This window comes from Gorilla gorilla, chromosome 15 (assembly GCF_029281585.2).
Source record: "Gorilla gorilla gorilla isolate KB3781 chromosome 15, NHGRI_mGorGor1-v2.1_pri, whole genome shotgun sequence".
Lineage (NCBI taxonomy): Eukaryota > Metazoa > Chordata > Mammalia > Primates > Hominidae > Gorilla > Gorilla gorilla.
The window spans coordinates 105,760,461-105,782,468 of record NC_073239.2 but is presented as its reverse complement, the minus strand read 5'-3'; the positions used below and the strand labels follow the sequence as shown (position 1 = coordinate 105,782,468).

Genomic DNA, 22,008 nt, shown 5'->3' with positions numbered 1-22,008 from the left:
AATTACTACTCTTTATCAAGGGAAAAGAATTTCCTATAATAATGGTATATGTACTTTATTTCTGACTGACCTTCCTTAACTCAATTAACTCAAAGACTAAGAGTAATTTTACATATAAAACATTTCCACTTCAATAAAGACATGGCCTTTCCTTCACAAGTTTTTATTCATTTTCTAATGTGTCATTATCATCATACGTGTAATATTACTTCATAACTCAAAATCATTTTAAGTACATACCTTTGCCAACTTAGGTTTCTGGGAATACTTTGTTAAATTCAGCCTAGATAAATTTATAAATGGTCCCTCAGGACTTGTAAGCATGGAAGCCTACAGAGGAAAAACAATAGAACAAGAGATCTGAAACTTTCTCTTGAAACGTAAACAGTTTAATATGCATAAAAATATAAAGGCAACATAAATAAAAATAATCATCTTCAAAAATCTTCCATATAATTCTCCACTATAACAACAGGGGAAAATGATATACCATAATATAAAGCTACTTTGGTAATACCAAAGTAATACAAGGCTATGGGAAAGCTGATAGAATTTACCGTTCCCAGCCTGACAAATCTTCCGGAGGAGCTGGTGATAGGGCGGGCTGTGTAGGCGGTTCTGGGTGTTCTGATAGCCTGTTCCATAGTGCCTGGCCTTCCACTCTGTGTGCTGGGCCTGAGGAAACCTGTAATGGGTCTTCCAGCTTGTGTGATTGGCCTGTGAAGATTATAAATTGTTATAATACAAAGAAGATCATTTGAGGAAAGACTCTCATACAGTCCGATCAATATTTAGTGGCAGAGGATATGAAGCAGAAGTACATACCTAACGGCCTGACTAGGCCCTCCTGTCTGATTAGTTCCAGGGAGTTTCAAAGACGTTCCAGGGCCTAGGAGACAAGATGGCTAATTCAATTTATATATTATCTATTAATCTGTAAAAACTGTAAGCTAATACAATTTTCAGAATTGCGCTGGCCTGGTGAAAAAGACATTAATGGCAAGAAATGTATTTTAGGGAGATGTGTTTTAGACTAATATTTAATGAGTACCTATCATGTTACTTATGTCATCACATTTAATCATCACATTAAGTCTGTAAAGTAGGTAGTATTAACCCATTTAACAAAGGTTCACAGAATTAAGTAAACAGGTCAACCTATTAGTAGGGCTGGGATTTAAACTCAAGACTAACAGGCTCCAAAGTTCAAAATAATGGTTCTATCCTCATAGTTCAATTATTTCTCATACAAACTTTTCCCAATAAAAGATAATTTACCCACAATATCTAGAATTTAGATATTTTTAACTCTAAAAGAACAAAATAATGGTAAAGAAAGATATATTAACATAAAAATATGTATTTTTTTCTCAATTTCTATTTGAAGGTTTAAAATAGCTATTACCTTCCAAAAGATATAAATGACTGAGAACTATAATTACCAGGAAGACCACCATATGTCCTGGTTATAATTCAACACCATTTTTTTTTTTAAGGCTAGTCAAGTAAAGCAGTGGGAGTGGAGAAGGAACAAAGAAATCTGTAATGGGTTGTGATCAATTAGTTGTAAACACCACTCTCAGATCAGCCATTATCCAATACCATTTGTACCACCACATCTCCAAGCTGGGGACTGTGCCTCTGTGACAATCCCAACAGACACTCACAGCCCAGCATATCACCTCATTACCTCACATTATGACTTAGAGCAAATCATGTTCGATTATAAGAATAAAGTGATGTTTTCAAACGACCTTTTTTTAAAGTGCTCTTAGAACACCTCTGTTGTTTGGATACTTCCCAGATAAACAATATTCTGATATATTAGACAAGTAGTTCAAATAGAATGTACTTTTATAAATTTTTCCCATATCATCAGCAGTTGAACGTAGGTATAAATTATTTCTAAAATGCATAATATAGCTTGTATTAGAAAATTGTTATACATTGATCTCATACCTTAAGTTTAAGATAACTGAATTGTGGGGAAAAAGCCTTTGTACTGTAAGGCAGAACAGAAACCATTTACTTGAAGTAATGGTTTTTTCATCATTTTTGTTTCATGTCTATAATGTTTATATATATAAAGTGTAGAAATACATAGACATATATATTCCTCTTATACACAGTATTCTTCCTCTTAATGGTATTTCATTAACTTAACTGAAAACCCAATACTTACGTGGAACTTGAGCAATAGCATTTTCATCCAGCATCATTTCTGCAATTCCTTCCTGATCTACATCAGTTTCATCTATGTATACCATTTCTGTTAGTGCTCTTGCTTTTAAGATCCAAGCTGCCTAAAAACCATGGATAAATAAAACATATATTAAAATAGCATTAGAAATACTACACAGTTTATAGAAATAGCCATCCTTCATTGTTGTTATTTCATTTTATATTAAACATGTTTACTTCTTAACACATTATTTTAATTTAAAGGGCCATGTCAAAAACTAATACAAGAAGCCATCATTATTAATCAAGAAACAACCAATGTATCAATTACATAGTAAATAAAAGTGGGGTAATTACCTGGTAGTCTTCTAACACTCCTTTTTATAAATAAAAAGATAGATCTTTAGAGAAAATTTTACTAAAATAATAATTTGAAAACAAATGAATAAAGCTACAACCACATTGTTCTTTCTGCCTTCCTCCTTCAAGGTCAAGTCCTTTATTATAAAGCCTTCCCTGATTTTCCAGTTCTAAACCTATTACACACTCTTGTCTTTCTTACAGAGACTTCTCTTTATGCCTCTATTATTACACACTTAACCATATTTGAAAAACACTCTAGCCAGCTTTTATATCTTGTTCACTTTGGAATTTTCCATAATATCTATGGTTTTTGTAGATAGTAGGTATTCAAGAAATGTTGGTTGAACTGAACTAAGATCAATTTATCCGATTCCAATAACGAAACAACACTGGTTGCTTTGTGATCTAGTCAGTAGAAAACCTGCTAGATAATGAGAAAAAGGGAAAAGGTAATTAAGAAATCTAAACTGGAAAATATTTTATCAGCTTTGCTTTACCTTGAAAAATTCAATGTAAACATGTACACAATTAAATTTCTTATTAAACATATGAAATTGTTTTATCTGAAATTTCTACCTTTCCTTTACTACAGAATAGAGGCAGAAAACAATAAAGCTTGGTGTGCTGTGGAGGATTTGAAAAGAAGGCAACTCTTGAAGCTGCAGCATATTAGTGACTCTAGAGCCTAGAGGAAGTAGCGGCAAGGGAAATTTGGGGAGGGATTAGGCTCAGCATACTAGGAATATATGGCTGTGAAGCAGGCTCAATGAAGGCCAAGGGACTGCGAAAGGAACAGGTGAGAGCTACAGGAGGTCCAGAAAGTCCCCACATAAAGAACTCAAGATGCATTCAGTATACATATTCATTGAGCAACCCCTAATTAAATACCATCAGGCTAGGTTCTGATAAGGAAACATGAGAAGATTAAAACACGGATCCTAATTTCCCTGAACACATCACCTACTGGGTGAAATATGACAGGTGACAAGTGTGTGGTTTTATAGATGTTGGAAAGCAAAGATCCTTTTGTGAGCTCAAGTAATTGGAATGCATTCTATGAACATTTTTTTAAAAACAACAAAAAAAAGAATAACATCATGCGTTCATTTTAATGGGAATAAAGATGGCTGCCTCTACAATATATTTAGGTTCCCAAAGTGAAAATACATTTGGTTAGATGATTGGCTTTTGGCTTGCACTTTTCTGGTTGAGGTTTACTGGATTATTTAAAAATTTAGAACAAACTGTTTCGAATGTTATGTATGAATTTAACACAATTAGATGAGTAGAATATAGACTCAAAAAACTTATTTGTAAAAAAATTTAAAAAAAAACAATTCCTATTGGAACTCCAATTGGAACTGTGAGAGCCACCAAAGTATAGAAAAAAATCTCAGGTTTTCACTCATCAAAGATCAGGAACAATACCATATCTATACAACTGTTCCCAGGGATCGGGGAAGTCCTCAATGGCTTGAGCTAATGTTCTAATTTAACTTCAAAGATGGAAATAGGCAATACTGATTTATATTAAATCTCTACAGGTCATACTGCCCTGCAAGTATCTGACAGCTTTGATTTTTCAAAAGAGCATTCTTTGCTCAGCACTCTGGTGGACAGGAAGGACTACAGCATTTTCTGTTGGAACAGCAAAGCACAACATGGGCTCTGCTTGTTCATTCCCATATTACTAGGGGGCACCTACTGCATGCTACATCCTGAGTATACGAAGAGGAGTAAATCATAGTCCTAGTTCTAACTGGAAAGAATTTCCATGTAATGGGAAAAATGTAATAACAAAAATGAAAAACAAATAGAAGTGTGTGATAGAACAGAGGAAATGTGTCCAGCTACCTGGGAGTGGAAGGAAGGGTAGAAGTGAAGAATTGGGCCCAGTGGACAGGCAAAGTGGACAATAGGCAGGCTAGCTAGAGAGCCTATGGCATGTTTGGAAACTCTAGGAGAATTGAGTGTAGGTGAAGAATGAGGGAAGAGGTCGGAGAAAAAGTCAGGAGCCAGGTGATGGATCCTGTATGCCACAGTGAGGTATGTAAATTTTTATCCTGATGAGAAGCTAATGAGGCTTCAGAACTATGATTTGGAGTCCTACCTAAATCAAGTTTATGTATTTATTTATTCATTTACTTTTTGAGATGGAGTTTTGCTCTTGTTGCCCAAGCTGGAGTACAATGGTGTGATCTCAGCTCGCTGCAACCTCCGCTTCCTGGGTTCAAGCGATTCTCCTGCCTCAGCCTCCCAAGTAGCTGGGATTACAGGCACGTGCCACCACGCCCAGCTAATTTTCTGTATTTTTAGTAGAGACGGGGTTTCACCATGTTGGTTAGGCTTGTCTCGAACTCCTGACCTCAGGTGATCCACCCTCCTTGGCCTCCCAAAGTGCTGAGATTACAGGCGTGAGCCACCATGCCCGGCCTTAAGTTTTAAACATCAAGTTTTATCATTATAGTAGCATTTATATAGTTGGTTATTAATATATTTTACTTTTCACTATTTTCAAGTTCATACCGTTATTTCATAGTCCAATTCGTCATTATTCTTGACATCCAGCCCCCAACTGACCTCTTAAATATTAAAGAGTTACAAATTTTTTATATTAGGCTAAGCAAAATGTAGAAAAGAAAATCCATTCTTCCTTCCCTGCAATATGAATAAATACTTCCGAAGTCGAAGTCAAAAAGGAACTTTTTTTTTTTTTTTTTTTTTTAAGACAGGCTCTCACCCTCTCTCCCAGGCTGGAATGTAGTGGTGCAGCCTCAACCTCCAGAGTTCAGGTGATCCTTCCACCTCCCACCTCAGGTCTCAGGTTCCAGAGTAGCTAGGACTACAGGTGTGTACTACCACACCCAGCTTTGTTTGTTTGTTTGTTTGTTTGCAGAGATGGGATCTCGCTTTGTTGCCCTGGCTGGTCTTGAACTCCTGGCCTCAAGTGATCCTCCTGCTTTGGCCTCCTAAAGTGCTGAGTTTACAGGTGTGAGCCACTGCACCAAGGCTAGGAATATCTTTTTAAAATTTTTATTCCATAAGAATCCACTTTTTCAAAAAGATAGAAAAATATTAATTTCTAAAATATAATTCTTAAGAAACAATGGTATGAATTTTTGATATTTACAGCTCTAGAATAAAATCTACTCAGACTGTTATTCAATTTTAAATTTTATCAGTGTTTGAGAAAATTAATCTTCCTGAGTTCTCTTCTGTCCTAACAAAAATGACCTTGAAAATCACATATCACTGCTTGATTAAACATCAGACTGTTTTCAAAGAACTGCTCCTGGCAATGTGAACAATTCTTGAGATTTTAATGAAAACAGCAGAAGGAGCTTTGGCTTTAAAAAAATAATAATTTTTTTTTACTTTGGAAACAAGCCAAGTATGTTTTACAGCCCTAAAATCCTCTGCCTGTTTTAAAAAAACAAACCAAAAAAAAGTTTAAAACTGATCAGTGATTAAAATAAAATGAATAACAAAGCACACACAGTAATCCCAAACTACCCCTTAAAACTAAATAAAAATATAAATTTGCCTTATCAGATATGTTTACTTATTAACAAATGGGAGGGTCACACAGTTTAAAAATTAGTTTATGTAAATTTATTTAAATATTTATGTACTAGAAGTACCATAATATCAATAAAAATAAGAATTGATGCTTTTGGAACTTTGTTTTTTTAAGGGAAAAGCACAGATTCTCCCAAACCAAATGAATAATCGTATCAATTTTTCCCTTTTTATCTGTGAAACACAATCCCATCTCACTCACCAACTGAGTTAGTCTATAGGACATTACTCCTGAGGCAGATACTTGCCAGCAAACATCAGGAAAATATTGACTCACTCATTCCATCCACTGTGACACTAGTTCAGTTTAAGTTATAAAAATAAACATATGAAGGGGTTAAAACTCTGCTGACTGAGCAAAGCATGTTTAAATTATTCTGTTACTCTTAATACAGAATGCAAGGCCAGTAGTTTAAAGCATGTAAGAAACAATTTTAGGTTATTATTAGAATAAGGCTATGAAAGGAACAGTCTGTCTGACCTGATTTAGACATCATAAGACTCAGTAACTATGGACACTCTGCCTACTCTATGAAAATGAAAACTTAGGCACAAGATACTGAATTGTTATTGTATATAGCCTCATTCCTTTTGAAGTTGTAACAGTGTGCAAAAATAAGAAATTCCAAAAGTGGAAATAGCAAGGCCAAAAGAATCTAGTCAGCCTTGTTCCCTTTTGTATCATTATCCAGTGAATAATTAAGTCTATACAAACAGAACAGGAAAACAATGCCAAATACAGATTTTTCATGAGTCCTTGTGCTAGTTTAAAGCTCTTAAATGCCATTTATAGTTTTAAAAACATTTCTACAATGCAAATTATTGATGTTTTAAATTTTAATCAAAATCTTCCAAATTTCCTGAGAACAAAATCCACAGTATTTATAACTTTGATCCTTCTTGAATGACTTGTACCCATATTATGCAAAAATAAAGTTTTGCCCCATCTATCAGTTTGTAAATCAAGATTATGAACATTCAAAAGACAAATGTCAGTCTTTTAAAGAACACAGTGCCACATTTTAACCTATTTACAGTGTGTGTTTAATACTACACAAGCCTCCATAAGAGTACTTTGTAAATTGCTTTTTATTCTAAAAGGTTTGCTAATTACACATATGGACCCCTAATAAGGTTCAAGTCTTTTATTTACCTAAAAAAACCGCTGTTAACATTCCATCTCGCTTGGTAGGGCAAACACCTGGCAACATTTAAGCTCTCTGATTTGTAACTCTGCACAACTTCTCTCCTTAGTCCCAGACTCACTGGCAACTCTCCTGGACTAAAAGTATCACTGGCCAGGTGTCCCCCTCCTCTCTCCCAGGGTTTCCTCCCAATTCATTCTCTTGTGTTTTATGCAGTTAGCAAGGCTCTAGCTGCCTCCTATCCTTATCCAAATTGATTTGGTCGATGTGACTGTCTGGCCAGTGTTCCTTCCTTCCTCCCTCACTGTGGCAGCCTCCTCCCTCTTAGAGCCACCAGGTCAGTTAAAACCAAGACCTTCCCAAGCACAGTCCACTCTTGACTCAAGACATGCCATCCCATCCATCACGGTCTTTCAGACATTTGTCATTCCGCTGACTCTCCTGCTCCCTTTCTAAGCCCTTGGTTCCCCTCACCTCCTTCTTTATTTTTCATATCCTTCTAATCCATCTTGGTCATTTCCATTTAAGCTCCAAATCCCAATGAGTAGACTGCATTATTAGTTCTACAAGGCTATCAATATACACAAAAGTATTGAAATATAATCATTTATTTACATAAGAAGGCACAGAATGTCTGACAGATATGGCTAATTTTATAAACCCACAGGAGATATGCAGCAAATTTTCTAATCTATAGCAACAACTAAGCAATAGCATTAAAGAATTCTCTAAATTAAAGGTTGCAGCTAAACCTTTCTTTACCTGATGCACTGGCAATTCAGGATCTGGTTCCTGGAAAGCAGGAAGAAGGCAGTAAACAGTTTTAAGAAATACAGTTTCTAAAATAAAAAGTCTTAAGGACCAACCAAGTATTTGTAGGTTAACTCTAACTCATTCAATAAAAATCCAAAAAATTAACTTTAGTCTTCCTACAGAAGTGTTCTCAAGAGTTGTGTAAAATGAATATACATTGAAGAATGCTAAATTTTCAATAATCAGAAAATTCTAATTAATCTAACCTCATTCAAAGTGCAAAGAGAAGATAACTACTTGTTTAATGAACACACAATATATCAGAAATTGAGAATAATTCCATAACTATACCAAGGAAATATTTCCTTTTATTCAAAAATAAGTTCATGGTGGTTAAAACATTCAGACTTTAATCACTTAAGGAGAAGAAGGAAAATCCACATAATACAAACCCTTCAGATAAACTCAGCATCTGGGTTTTTCTGTACAAATTAAATAGAAACCCACTGGTTAAAAAAATCAGACTTAAATTTATTTATAAAACATCTACACTTACATGTCTGTCTAGTCAGCAATGTCTGTTGAGCACTCAATCTGTTTTACTGGGGAAAGTACTAAGAAACAGAAAAAGGGAAAAAGATCCTTGCTTTCTACAGCTCTAAATCCAAAAAGAACACCTCAAATATTTTTTAAGAATATATTCTTGGTACAAGCAATGTGCAAACCATATGGTCACCATGTAAGGACAGGCAATTTATTTAACATGACGCATGGTAGGAACATGAGAGGAAAAGGTTAAGTTAGGCTAGAAAATGAGGGCCCCAAAGGATGGAAGTTACAGAAGATGTGGCAATCAACTGAACCGAACACAAAACAGCAACTAGAGAACACATAGCAACTGGAGGTTTTCAACTCCAGTGCACCTACCAACGATGTGGAAAAAGTACAGATTTCCTAAATACAGTCCAAACTTAAGGAAACACACCAATCCAGGGAATGACATGCCAGATGAAAGAAGTAACACATTCTATTCTTTCTTTCTTCTGATTACTTGTATACATATCTCTATAGCCCATTATCTCATTTGAGTCTCATAACAACCATCTGAGGAAAGCAGGTAAGTATTATTATCTACTTTACAGATAAGGAAACAAATTCAGATATGTTAAGTAATTTGTTTAAGGTCACACAAACAGTTGAGGGAATCAAATGCTCCTTCTTGCCAGTGCCTCTTGGAGATTAAAAAAAAAAAGAGTTGGACATAGTAAGGCAGGAATGAAAGGTAAAGTTTAGGAGAGATACAAGATAAATCCAATATATTATAGAAAACTGGGGGACAAAGTTTACTAGAGGTGATTGTAGACAATGCTTGAAAAGGAAAAAACAGCTAAAGGAGACAGAAGCCGCTGATACTGGATGCTGTCTGTGATTTGCCAAGGGCAGGTAGATTCCTCCAGTGACACAAAATGAAACCACCAGTTCAGCCTCAGAGGATTTCTGCTCACTGAGGAAAGTCTCTGCGATCTCTCTGTCTTGTTCCTCTGCCCTTCAGGGATACATTTAGGGCTGATCATGTGGATGAAGAGTGTGTAGGGAAATTACGGGAAATCATCAATGTGCAGGTCAGAGGAGAAAATGAGAGGCCTAATGAGTAGGGAGGTGCAGAGACAGGTGAGGGATTGCATTGATGGAAAATGGAGACCACGCCTAAGTGGGTATGAGGCCAAGAACACATTAATTCCACAACATTCTAGAGGGGGAGGCACCTAAATTACAATACAATGTGTCAAATACTATACTCACATTGTGGTCAAATTATAGATGACTTAGGTGAACAAAAGAAAAGCAGAAGACATGGAAGATAAGAGAGTCAGAGAACAGGGAGATTATTCTGGAAATTATTGAGTGCCAATGATTTATGAACTATATTCAACATCCTTTCACCATCCATTTCACTGGACATCTTCCTCACAAATGCTTTCCAGATTCCCAGCAATCCTTTAAGAAAAATATAGATGATAGAATCCTGCATGCAAATATCTGTAGGTATACAGACAACAGCAGCTAACATTTTTTTATCACTTACCACATGTTCATGAGCCTTATAACAACCCTCTGAGTTATAGGTATACTATCATCACGATTTACAGATGAGAACACTCTGAGAGCAAGATGTTACAGGACCTGTGAGCCCCAAAATTGGGGCTTAGCCCAGGAGGGTTCTTGGCTCTGCCAAGGAAATAATTCCAGGGTGAGTCAGTGGTATTAGACAGCAATCCTTTATTGGCTGGTACTGCTCCTTGCAGAGGAGGGCTAACTCATAGGCAGTGTAGCCAGAATCAGCAACTATGGGCTCTTGGCAACTGTATTTATACTCATGAAAACCCACTTTCAATTACATGCAAATTAAGGGGTGGGCCAATGCAAATTAGGGAACAAGTTATTTAGAACTTTTTAGGAAAGGGGCAGTAACTTATAGGTTGTTGCCATGGAAAGAGGTGGTAACTTCTGGGTCATTGCCATGGCACTTTTAAACTGTCATGGCAGCTGGTGGGAGGGTGTTCTACTGATGAGCAGTGAGGGCAGCGAGGGGTCGCTTTCCTTGCCATCTGCTGGTTTCTTCACTTTATCCTGTCTAGACTAGATCCTGTTTTGGTCAGCCGTGTTGTGACCAGAAAACAAGTCCTGTTGGTCTCTTACCTCAAAGGTATAGAGGCAGTATTTGAACCTAGACACTCTGGGCCCAGAGCAGGACTCTGCTGAGTATGTGGGATGACAGCAAGGATGGAACACAGACTACTGTAGGATGTGGAGAGACCAAGGACAGGCACGGCTCTGTGGAGATCCATCAGGAGCAGGACTATGAAGGAAAAGAGTCGGAATGTTTTAATTAGGAGATAGGGGAAAACTCTTTTTTAAAAATCACTGAGCCTTTCCCCTTTGGGTTGCTCTCAGTTGTAGTTTTGTGATTTAAATTAATCCACCCATGCAGCTTCACTTAGTCTAGCAAACTATTTCTACAGGTATCAGCGCAGTTGAGCAGAAAGCTCCAGGCTTTGCCCTAGAGTCAGAAGACATGGGCTAGGCTTGATCCTCAGGGAGTCACTTAGCTGCATGACCTTGAACAAGTCATATAATCTACATTACCTTCTCAAATTAAAGCAATAGTACCTACCTCATAGGAGAATTGTAAGGACTAATAATAAAACCTTGCATTTTTAAGAAAACTTCACAACTTTTAGAGTTCTTTCACATATATTATCATACTTATTCAAGTATAAGCTTAACAGAAGCACCAAACCATCTATTACTCCCCCTTTCAGAACTCAGAACTGACTCCCAGTAATGGAAGATCAAATTAAAACTTCCTCTGAATCTCCCTCAAAGTGGGTAACAGGACATGGAAAGTAGAGTGCCACTTCCTAGAACCAGAAAATACCCATTAGCATCAACTTCAAGTCACATCTGTTTGCTTCCTTCCTTCCACCCTAGGGTTCAGCATTTTCTTAGCTTGTTTCTGTTACTTTAGGGAATTAAATCTCCAGATAATTCTGAATGCAACTTTCTAATTACCACACTACTTATGCTGGCTAATGAGTCTCCTCAGCTTAAACTGCCGAGTCATTATTCAAAATTTAGTAATAAAAGAAGGGGGAAAAAGTTTAAGAGAATAGAGGAATTGATGGATTTCAGAAGGTTAGAGAGTTCTAGTGACCACGCAGCCAAGTGGGAGTGTAATCTGTGTAATTCAGCAGGAATACAAATTCATAAAATGACCTGCCCCACAGCGTATAGAATCAAAGGATTAAGTCTGGCTAAGTCTCCATGGCCCCAAAGAGGAAACCAATTAGATAATTACACGATATGTTCTTTGGCTTGGATCACCAGATCACTGTCTCAACCAACTACTAACATACAGCTCACTGGGGAGCCCTGGTTTCATGTCTTTCATCTAAGCCAGTCATTTTCAGCCATTTCTCCTCCTTCAAACCATTTACAATAATAACTCCCTCCTCTCTGTAACATCTCTCATTATAAGCAGAGATTGGGGCAAAACGAGAATATAAGTTAGAAAAAAGTCTTTCTCCCATTCTGATACACAGCTAATGGGTCCCACCCTCAGAATCACCGATTTTAATAATCTGAAAATCTACCAGACACCTACCCCATTAATGAAAGCATATTGTCTTTTAAAAATCCCACTGCCTGAAAAACCTTCACGTTTTATTAACTGTTTAATTATAATGGAGCTAAAAATCAGGACTGGTTTTAAAGCCATGAATCTGACATATGGAACACAAAGAACAGTAAACAGATTAAGCAACTAATCAGGATGATCAACATGAGCTGCAGAAGCAAACATTCTCTCTAGGTCACAGTGCTGTACGGAGAGGACTGTTTTGCATTTCCTTTTTTTATATCTTACAACTTTTAACCACTTTTTCAGTCACGATTTAAAGAACACTTTGAAAAAGATAATGCTTCTCTATGAATTGGTTATTCCTATTATATTTAATCAAAAAAGGGAAATTATAATAAATTAATCAGTTATCCTTCTTTCTTTATTCTTAACAGATCTGAACTTTAATACTCTTCATGCTTACAGACCCCGGCTGGCCTCTGTCCCTCACCATTCTGTGTCTAGAAAAAGCAGTTGAGAACCCATATTCTTCAAGAACCCTTCCCCATTACCAAACACCATATTATTATATTTAATCTACCCTTCAGTTCTTTTGTAGCCAAATTAAAATGTATTACTCTAAAGAAACATGCTATTGCATCGTACATCATACCTCTCTGGCTAGCCTGACTATCAAAAATAAAATCCAGAAATCCTAATAGAAAATACAAGGCAATAATTAAAGACTTTTGGTGATTCTACACCAAAATAGTATCCCTTAAAGGCGAAATAAATGCATATAAATAGTCTTAGAGGTGGCCTTCATCTCAATAAGCTAATGTATCAGAACCAAAATGTTATCTTTTTGAAGCTCCCTGGACCAGCTTATAAAAAGATTAACAAATAACAAATCATTTTTGAGAGGTTTTTCTCATCTGGGAGAAAAATAAGCAAAACCAAAAGTGAAAAATGACATTATTAAAAACAAAAACTATCTTTTGTAATGGGGAGGGGAAAACGTAAGAGCAAAAATGAATCCATTTGGCACTCAGAAGAAATATTTTAATTTCTGGGCTCCTCTATGTGTCCAGGAGTTTCAAACTCACTCCATACTATAATCAGTTTGGTGGCACAGAACAGTAATTCAAATAGTTATAGAGGAAAAGTACTCTCAAATGTCAAAACCTCAGTAAATGCCCATGAGGCTAAAGGGGCATGAAGGTGAACCAGCTAACTGCAGAGCTCCTGCTCTGGTCACATTTCTGTTAGCTTTTCATAGATTGTGAATCTCTCCATCATTTAACTTCCTCCACCGAAACAATGAAAGCACTGTAAGAGACAGCAATGATGATCATTACTATTAGAAACACTCTCCTGGAGGAACCTAGGAAGAATTTTAAAGAATTTTAAAAATTGATTTTTAAAAACTGACCCTCAAAACAAGAATTAAGAATGCCCATAATGAAATTATATTTATTTGAAAAAGTAAGTGTACATTTAAGAACATATGGTGCTGAGAATTAAGGATGGGGCAGGGGAAGACAAAGATCATCAAGCAACTACGACGACCTTCATAGAGAGGAAGCTGACAAATATGAACAACTCCATCAAAACACACACATGAACATGATCGACCCACTCATTCAGCAAATACATATCAAAAGCCCCTGTGTGCCTGACTCTGCATCAGGTGCTTGGGATACCACACAGACCTGCCATCGTGGAGTCATGTTCTAAGGAAAGATAATTTTCAAGCTGTAATCAAAGGAACTTCCTTAAGCTTCCTTCCTAAAGCTCTTCTTTAATTGCATCAACACTCTAACATAAATATTAATTTTTTTAATGAAGAAAAAGGCAGGATTTCTTCAAGCTTGGGAAAAATCATTCTGGGAAATATTTCCAACATGAAATAACAACTGGGTGCAAAATACAGAAACTGGTGTTACGAAAAACATAGAGTAATAACAGCACAGTGTTCAAAGTTAGGTCAAAGAATGACTAACATGAGTAAGCCCTGTAAACTTTTCAATAGCCCTACCTAGTAACAAAACCTAACTCTGGTAAGATGACATCAAGTTAAACGTCTATTCCTGGTAAAATGCTACTCATTATTCTGGCAATATATACAGTTCAACCATAATAAACTACCTCGACAAAACAAAACAAATAAAACAAATAAAAATTATTAGAAAGGAAAAGAATATCAAATTTCCTCCAGATCTGGTACTGATTCTCTTAGACCTACCCTGATATATATTGGAGCTGAACATATCAACCCTTGCTCATAAAAATAAAACAATAACTTTTTTTGAAACTTCTATTCAGGTCTGGTCACAAGCTTTTCGGATAAGGGATACACAATCTGTAGTAAGCACTCAATGAAAGGTCACTGAGATGAATACATATCAAGTCCTGATATCTCAATTTATAGGTGCAATACTGAATGTCACTATGAACTCAAGATTAGAGGGTCTTAACTATTAATAAAAATACTGCTGCTTTGCCTACATTTCCCGATGTACCAACATCTTCCCAGGATAACAGTGAAGATATCTGACCCTTTCCCTGGGTCAAAAAAAAAAAAAAGGAATCCGGTGGTCAAATAAGTTTCAGAACTATTTAATTATTTGGATTAATCAAAAATAGGCAAAATTAGCTTCCTTTTCTTCAAAACTACTCAGAGCCTTTAGGGTGCATCCTGAATCTCCAAGAAGGAACATACATTTCCCAAATGTATTTAATGAGGAAACTTGTTCTCACTGAACAGCTCTTGGGACTACTGTTTCGTGGAACACAAAATGAAAACTACCGTAACTCAATGGAAAAATTAAAATGGCACATAAAGTTCCTGCAAACCATTGTGCCTAGAACAATGTCTGGCACATCAAAGGTTCTTTTTTTTTTTTTTTTTTTTTTGAGACAGAGTCTCTCTCTGTCGCCCAGGCTGGAGTGTGGAGTGCAGTGGTGCGATCTCCGCTCACTGCAAGCTCCGCCTTCCGGGTTCACGACATTCTCCTACCTCGGCCTCCCGAGTAACTGGGACTACAGGCGCCCGCCAACACGCCCGGCTAATTTTTTCTATTTTTAGTAGAGAGGGGGTTTCACCGCGTTAGCCAGGATGGTCTCAATCTCCTGACCTCGTGATCCGCCCGCCTCGGCCTCCCAAAGCGCTGGGTTTACAGGCGTAAGCCACCGTGCCCGGCCACATCAAAGGTTCTTAACAAGCTTCTGTTGTACCAACGTAAAGGGTCAATATTTTGTCACAATTCCCAAACATATTTGATTGTGTATTTTTTTAAGCAATATCTATGAGATTACTATGCCAAAAAACACATTTGGGGGCTGGGCGCGGTGGCTCATGCCTGTAATCCCAACACTTTGGGAGGCCGAGGCAGACAGATCACGAGGTCAGGAGTTCGAGACCACCCTGGCTAACACGGTGAAATCCCGTCTCTACTAAAAATACAAAAAAATTAGCCAGGCGTGGTGGCACGTAACTGTAGTCCCAGCTACTCGGGAGTCTGAGGCAGGAGAATCGCTTGAACCTGGGAGGCGGAGGTTGCAGAGAGCCGAGATCGCGCCGCGCCACTGCACTCCAGCCTGGGCGACAGAGCGAGACTCCGTCTCAAAAAAATTAAAAAAATAAAACAAATTTAAAAAAACCTTGGAAAAATGCTTGTCTACAGAAATATAGTCCTATTAATTAATGTGAACTAACAACAGAACCTAGCTTTGTATTACCACTAACGTAGGCTGTTCTAAGAGAGATGTACTATCTGAAAGACAAAATGTTCATCTCAGCAGGTTATCATCCATCATCCATTTGCTGGGAGCTAAGGCAGAGCCTAGTAACAGCATTCACACTCAGGCCTCCGCTTTTGTAACTCCCTTCAATTTTCCATTTTTTCTAACATCTCCAAGGCAACACCACTAGAGGAAAAGCTAGGGAACTAGAACTACGTAGGTATATTCCGCATTTACTAAAAGCACTGACAAACTGCCGCACCGCTACTTCTGTTCTCCCATTTTCTCCTTTTTTGCGTATTCCAGGAGCCACCTGCCCACCAGAATTGTACCGCTCACGTACATTGTATACCACCTTTTCCACTCGCTATATACATTACTCTAGTTTAAGTTCTCTTTTCATCAATGCCATCATTCCTTCTTGTAAGGAGCCTTTCTTTCCCATTTCTCCCTCCTAAAATTATAGCTTCCCTTGCCTAGGTAATTTTTAAAATAATGAATGTATCTTTCTCCCTCCTAGATTCTCATTCTTCTAATTTGCATATTTGCCTCAAGCTAAACTCATGGCCTCCTTCACTCTTGGACAACAGTCTAAAGATGAGGTGGGAGGATCACATGTTCGATCCAAAAGGAAGAAGGCAGCTATGTTAACAGGAGGTGGAGAGTCACAGATCTTTGTTTATGCATATTTTTTAGAAATTAACGCACACGCTGAGAGCTTAAAGCCCATCAATATGCAAGTATAAACGAATTATAAAAGTTCCTCCTCAAGTAAAGTTCAGGGCTCTCACTCTGGGACACGTATAGGGAAGGGGAGGCTGAAGATTGTGAGGAGGGGGCGGTCATGGCACAGAACTTGCTATCCCCGTAGACGTGGCGGACAGCGGACCCGCTAGCCACAGCTCCACAAGGTCTCGCTCCGGGCGCCTCCGAGGGCCGAACGGTCAGCCCCGCCTCGGGCCTTCATCCCCGGCCTCCCCACCCGGAGCTGGGATATGCCCCAGACCCCGCAGCCTCAGCGTCAGGATGCACAGGCTGACGGGAGCTGGCCGGTACCTGGTCATAAGGGGACTTCTCCAGCATCTGCGTGCATAGATCGGCGCAGAGCTGGAACTTCCTGCGCCTAAAATAGCTCCAGGCCAGGAGCAGCGGCTCCATCTCCGAGCTCATGGCTGCCGGTGAGGCCAGCGAAGGCCCAGCGCTCCAGGAGAGCGGTGGGCGTGGAGTGAAGAGCTGGCGGCGTCCGACTCTGCCCGGCAACCCGCGACGGCTGGGGCCTTGTCCGAGAGGTGCCCGCAGCGCGCCTGAGAACAGGAAAAAGAAAAACAACCGCAAGCAGAACTCGGCTATAGGGCTTGCCTAAACTTGGTTGCAAAAAGATGTCTACTTTTAAAGGCTACAGGTTTCATTGATTTTGAAAAGAAGGCACCGCGGCTAAACAAAAAGGTAGTGAGTTAGACACCTGCCCCTGGGGTCCCCCACCCTCCCAGGAGGCGCAGCTGCCTAGCAACCGAATGCTCTGCCTGCCCTGCAGGTCCGGAAGAGTCCCTGGAGTTGATCTCTGTCTGGTGTCTGTCCTACTTCTTCCTTTCGTTCGTTTCCATCCCTTTCGCTTTACCTTCCGATTCTAGAAACACAAACAAGTAAACAGCTTCCACAGTACCATCCACCCATCAAGACCTAAAGCCCTAAATCCTGAAATTGTCCGCTGTTTCTCGAGGTCCTTCCCACCGAATCTCAACATCTGAACTGCAAGTGGCTTGCTTTTACACATTTTACAGATGAGAAACTGAGATAGACTCAGAGAAGATAAATTGTTAAAATTGCATTGAGTTAGGGAGCTGGAACTGCAATCTGGTTGACTACAAGTTGCTAATACATTTGTTAATTCGACTCACATGGTGATTCCGGATTGTAAATTGGTGACAGTTTTACCAAACTAGATAATGTGTGCAAAAAAAAAAATAATAATAATAATAATTTTTAAAAGCTTTGTGAAACATCGTCTCCTGGCACTTGCTGTTTGGCAAGGGTTTACTTGTGCAGAGTGATTTCTTCAAACATAATTCTGACTTTTCTCTAGAAATTTGCACAGATGACAAATATGCTTAAAATGGCAATGGTTATGAAAAGAGAGGTGTGACCGGCTAAATCCAGGTAGGCTTTTCTCAAACCACTGGGGTCTGAGAAAACATTAGACATTCTATTTAATCCACATATTTATATTTTTCATAGGTATTAAAATGAAACTTATGCTTCTAAACTAAGAAATTTATTGTTACCTTTTATTCTCTACTAAGCAGTCTTTATCGAATTGTTGTATTTTGGAAGTCAGTAATTATCAGGATTGTCATTGTTACAGTTAAGTGTATTGTCATTAGTCTATTTGTGTTCTCCTGGAACTGCCGGTAGAAATGTAATCTCCCTAAAGGTCCTAATGAAGCAGCCCGTGGTTTCTGAGTGTCAAATTTTTAAGAACGCACATGCCCACAATTGACAGTTGGGCTCAATATTTCACAGCGTCTTTTTGTTTTCTGGTACACTGTAAGCAGATTACTATGTAAGTGATTTTCAACCCTACTAGAGAAAGTGAAGCACAGAGAAACCCTTTAAAAGGGTCAGTTTCACAAATGATGCTAGATCTCAGTTCATAGATCCTTATCTTTTACTCTCTAGCATATAGTCAGATGTTCTAAATAAACTTTTTTAAAGAATAGTTTTCGATTTACAGAAAAGTCACAAAAATAGTAGACAGTTCCCATATACCCAGTTTCTCTATTGTGTGAGATGTTGACATTTGTTTTAGTGTAAGATGATACATTTGTTACAACTAAGGAATCAACAATGGTACATTACTATTAAATAAACTCCACAGTTTATTTGGATTTCAGTAGTTTTCCCTTAATATTATTTCTCTATTCCAGGATCTCACTTAGGGTACCACATAACATTTAGTTATCATGTCTCCTTTACCTCCTCTGACACTGTGGCAGTTTTTTAGACATTCCTTGTTTATGATGACCTTGACAGCGTTGAAAAGTGCTGGTCAAGTATTTTGTAGAATATCTGAGAAGTTCTTAAAAATAGAGTTGTCCCAATTCCAGCCCTAGAAATATTGACTTAAATTGTTTGAGGTAGGACTGGGGCATCGGTTTTGTTTTTTTAAGTGTCTCAGGTGATTCTGATGGGTAGCCAGGATTAATAACCCACTACATTGAGTTCTAGTCATGTATCTATTGAGATTATTGCCAACTTCCTACAGAGAAACACTATTTACATAAGTGGGGAAATAAACATGCCAATAAACATATAAATAAATGTGGAACAAATGAGGCATTAAAATATTTTACTAGCGTATAATGTATGTTAACTTCTTTCAGAAGGCTATTTTTTTCCTCTCACAAAAGTCAAATGAATGAGGAAAATTGTAGGATATTTAGCAAATTACAGGATGTTAAACATGTCCAAATGTAGCATAAAATGTGTCTTTAAAGGGATATAAAAATATGTTATTTTTAATATCATGTAAATATGTTTATGGTTCATTGATTTTATGAATTTATAGACAGATTTACATTTTTTAATAATATCTAACTGATAAAGCAGAAACCATTTTTTTTAAAGATATGCTAGTAAGAGGAAGAATAGACAATGTAACAATTCCTGGTGAAGGGAATAGATAAGAGTTACTAGGACCATTTTCCTCCTAGAGAAAGTGAAGCACAGAGAAACAAGCCCTTTAAAAGCGTTAGTTTCACAATCGATGCTAGATCTCAGTTCATAGATCCTTATCTTTTACTCTGTAGCAACTAGATATTTCTTTAGGTTAATCAGTCTTAAATCAAATACCTAAGGTAATTTAACTTTAAATGCCAAAGTTTAAATTTTCTTAAATGTTAAATTGGAATTATTCTGCACATTTAACCCAAAAGAAAAACAAAAGGCATAAAATGAGATATTTTCTTGGTCAACAAGTATTTGCCCAGGCTCTGTGCTTGGTGGTAAGAATGCAGAGATCAACAAGACAGATCTCCTGGCCGGAGAGTACTTATACACAAAGAGTTAGCACGAAGAGCACTGGACTTAAGGTTAGATTTAGCAGCTGTGTTTTCTCAGGCAAATTAGGAATCAGTGTAGGATGGTGATTAAGAAGTGGGCTCTGAGGCCGGGCATGGTGGCTCAGGCCTATAATCTCAGCACTTTGGGAGGCCAAAGGCAAGGAGGATCACTTGAGCCTTGAGCCCAGGAAGTCAAAGCTGCAGTGAGCCATGAGCATGCCATTGCACTCCAGCCTGGCAGCAGAGCAAGACCCTGTCACTAAAAAAAAAAAAAAAAAAAAAAAAAAATTGGGCTCTGGGGCCAGATGTTTTGTATTTGAAACCTGACTTTTTCATGCCCTTGGCAAAGTTGTGGGGACTTTGTGGAAGGGACTTACTGGCCTGTGCCTCAGATTTTTTATCCATAATGTAACATGCATTTGCTGTATTATTTAAGAATTTTCAATTCTGCCCTAAAGAATAGGAAAAACAAATGGGATAGATGAAACTTATCTGTAAGTATATGTTACATCAATTCATATGTTAAGTACAGATAATAAGTAAATCATTAACCCATGAAACATGTTAAACATAGAATAGACATTTACTTCTTAGACATACGTTAAAAGGACAAAACAAACAAGAGTGTTACTTGTAAACAGAGATGGAAAGCAAAATAAACCTTAAATATTCATAAAGCATGGATCAGTCTTGTTGCCTCAAATTGACCACCCATTGGTATCATCCATTCTAACCCACTTGTTTTGTGCTTCAAATGTATACTGCTGCTCATCAGGTCATTGCTGAGCTATAGGTGTAGCTCATACTTACCTCTATCTTTTTGTTATTTTTATTGTTTGGGGACAGGATCTTGCTCTGTCGTCCAGGCTGGAGTGCAGTGGCACAATCATGACTCATTGCCTGCTCACTGCAACCTCTACCTCCAGGTCTCAGGTGATCCTCCCACCTCATCTTCCCGGGTAGTTGGGACTACAGGCACGCACCATCATGCCCAGCTAATTTTTTTTAAAATTTTTTGTAGAGACGTGGTCTCACCATGTTGCCCAGGCTGTTCTTGAACTCCTGGGCTCAAGTACTCTGCCTGCTTCAATCTTCCAAAGTGTTGGAATTACAGGTGTGAGCCACAGCACTCAGCAACCTCGGTCTTTTTGATAGAGCAAACATAGACTGGCACCATGAACTTTCCATCTTTGAACATTCTTACCTACACTCTGGTTCTTGTAACCATGCCATCTTTGGAGAAGGCAGATGAGGCAGAGAGAGAGGCAGAACATGTGAACATTGAGTGACCCACAGTAGTGTGGTCCTTTCACCTGCCTGATCTAAATGTGTTCACCTACTCAATCTCTTTCCCCTTGCTTCCCACTTTTTTCTAAAACAATTCAGTCTCCATAGTGACTGTCAAAAATTGCCAGTGCTGACTATCTTGCAAGTTGTCATGGCAGGGTATTGGAAAAAGTTTTCAATTAGCAATAACCTAGGATAAACCTCATTGGCTACCATATTTCCACTGTACAAAGCTAAGACTGTGTGTTTTAAATTGGTTTAACAAACTAATTTATTTGACCATCTTAATCTGGCCTTTGAGCCAGATTATAATGATAGTGATAATGATAGTGAATATTTTATGGGATGACTGTGGAGATCACATCAATTTAATTCAAGTAAGGCACAATTACATTGTCTTTCAAAGAACATAGAAACACGTTGGCGGGGAATCAGTAATGTATGCAACCAGGTAGCTCCTCTATTTTCAGTCAGACTGAAATAGGAATTAAAAGAAATTAAAGAATGTGTAAGCAAAAACTCAGTTGTATGTAAGAAAACCCAATTCCCCCTGAAGAAGAGAAAGAGCTGGAGTCCTTTAAAATTAACTGCCTGTTTTTCTGTGGCTAGTGGACCTTATCTCTCCCTTTCCCAGGCATTGTGAAGACTCTGTTTCTCTAGCTGTGCAGCTGCAAGGTCACTAGACAGATAATGTCAAGTCGTAAAACATGTTGTTCCTTGAAAAGTAAGAAATAATGTAATGCATGTCTTAATTGAATAACTGTCTTTGTTTCTCGCT

The 22,008-nt window shown here is 38.0% G+C and overlaps 1 protein-coding gene and 1 non-coding gene across 4 annotated transcripts in view; both read right to left on the bottom strand.

Annotated features, from left to right (window-relative positions):
• The window catches only part of TTC8 (tetratricopeptide repeat domain 8), a 55,470-nt gene extending 36,228 nt beyond the window's left edge, over window positions 1-19,242 (bottom strand). The window contains exons 1-6 of one of the 3 annotated variants that reach the window (XM_055361822.2): window positions 16,942-17,064; window positions 10,722-10,881; window positions 2,183-2,303; window positions 826-889; window positions 558-717; window positions 241-330 (exon numbers count right to left, since the gene is read on the bottom strand). In XM_055361822.2, coding sequence (XP_055217797.1) covers window positions 241-330; window positions 558-717; window positions 826-889; window positions 2,183-2,267 — 399 coding nt within the window. In that variant the 5' untranslated portion in view covers window positions 2,268-2,303; window positions 10,722-10,881; window positions 16,942-17,064. Of the gene's footprint in view, window positions 1-240; window positions 331-557; window positions 718-825; window positions 890-2,182; window positions 2,304-8,030; window positions 8,061-10,721; window positions 10,882-16,941 lie in introns of those variants that run through there. The other 2 variants (XM_019010180.4, XM_004055556.5) reach the window with 2 other exon arrangements.
• Window positions 19,243-21,329: 2,087 nt separating this feature from the next.
• LOC115930747 (U4 spliceosomal RNA) lies at window positions 21,330-21,465 on the bottom strand. The gene has a single exon (XR_004067347.1). It is a non-coding gene; the product is annotated as a U4 spliceosomal RNA (small nuclear RNA).
• Window positions 21,466-22,008: the final 543 nt, after the last annotated feature.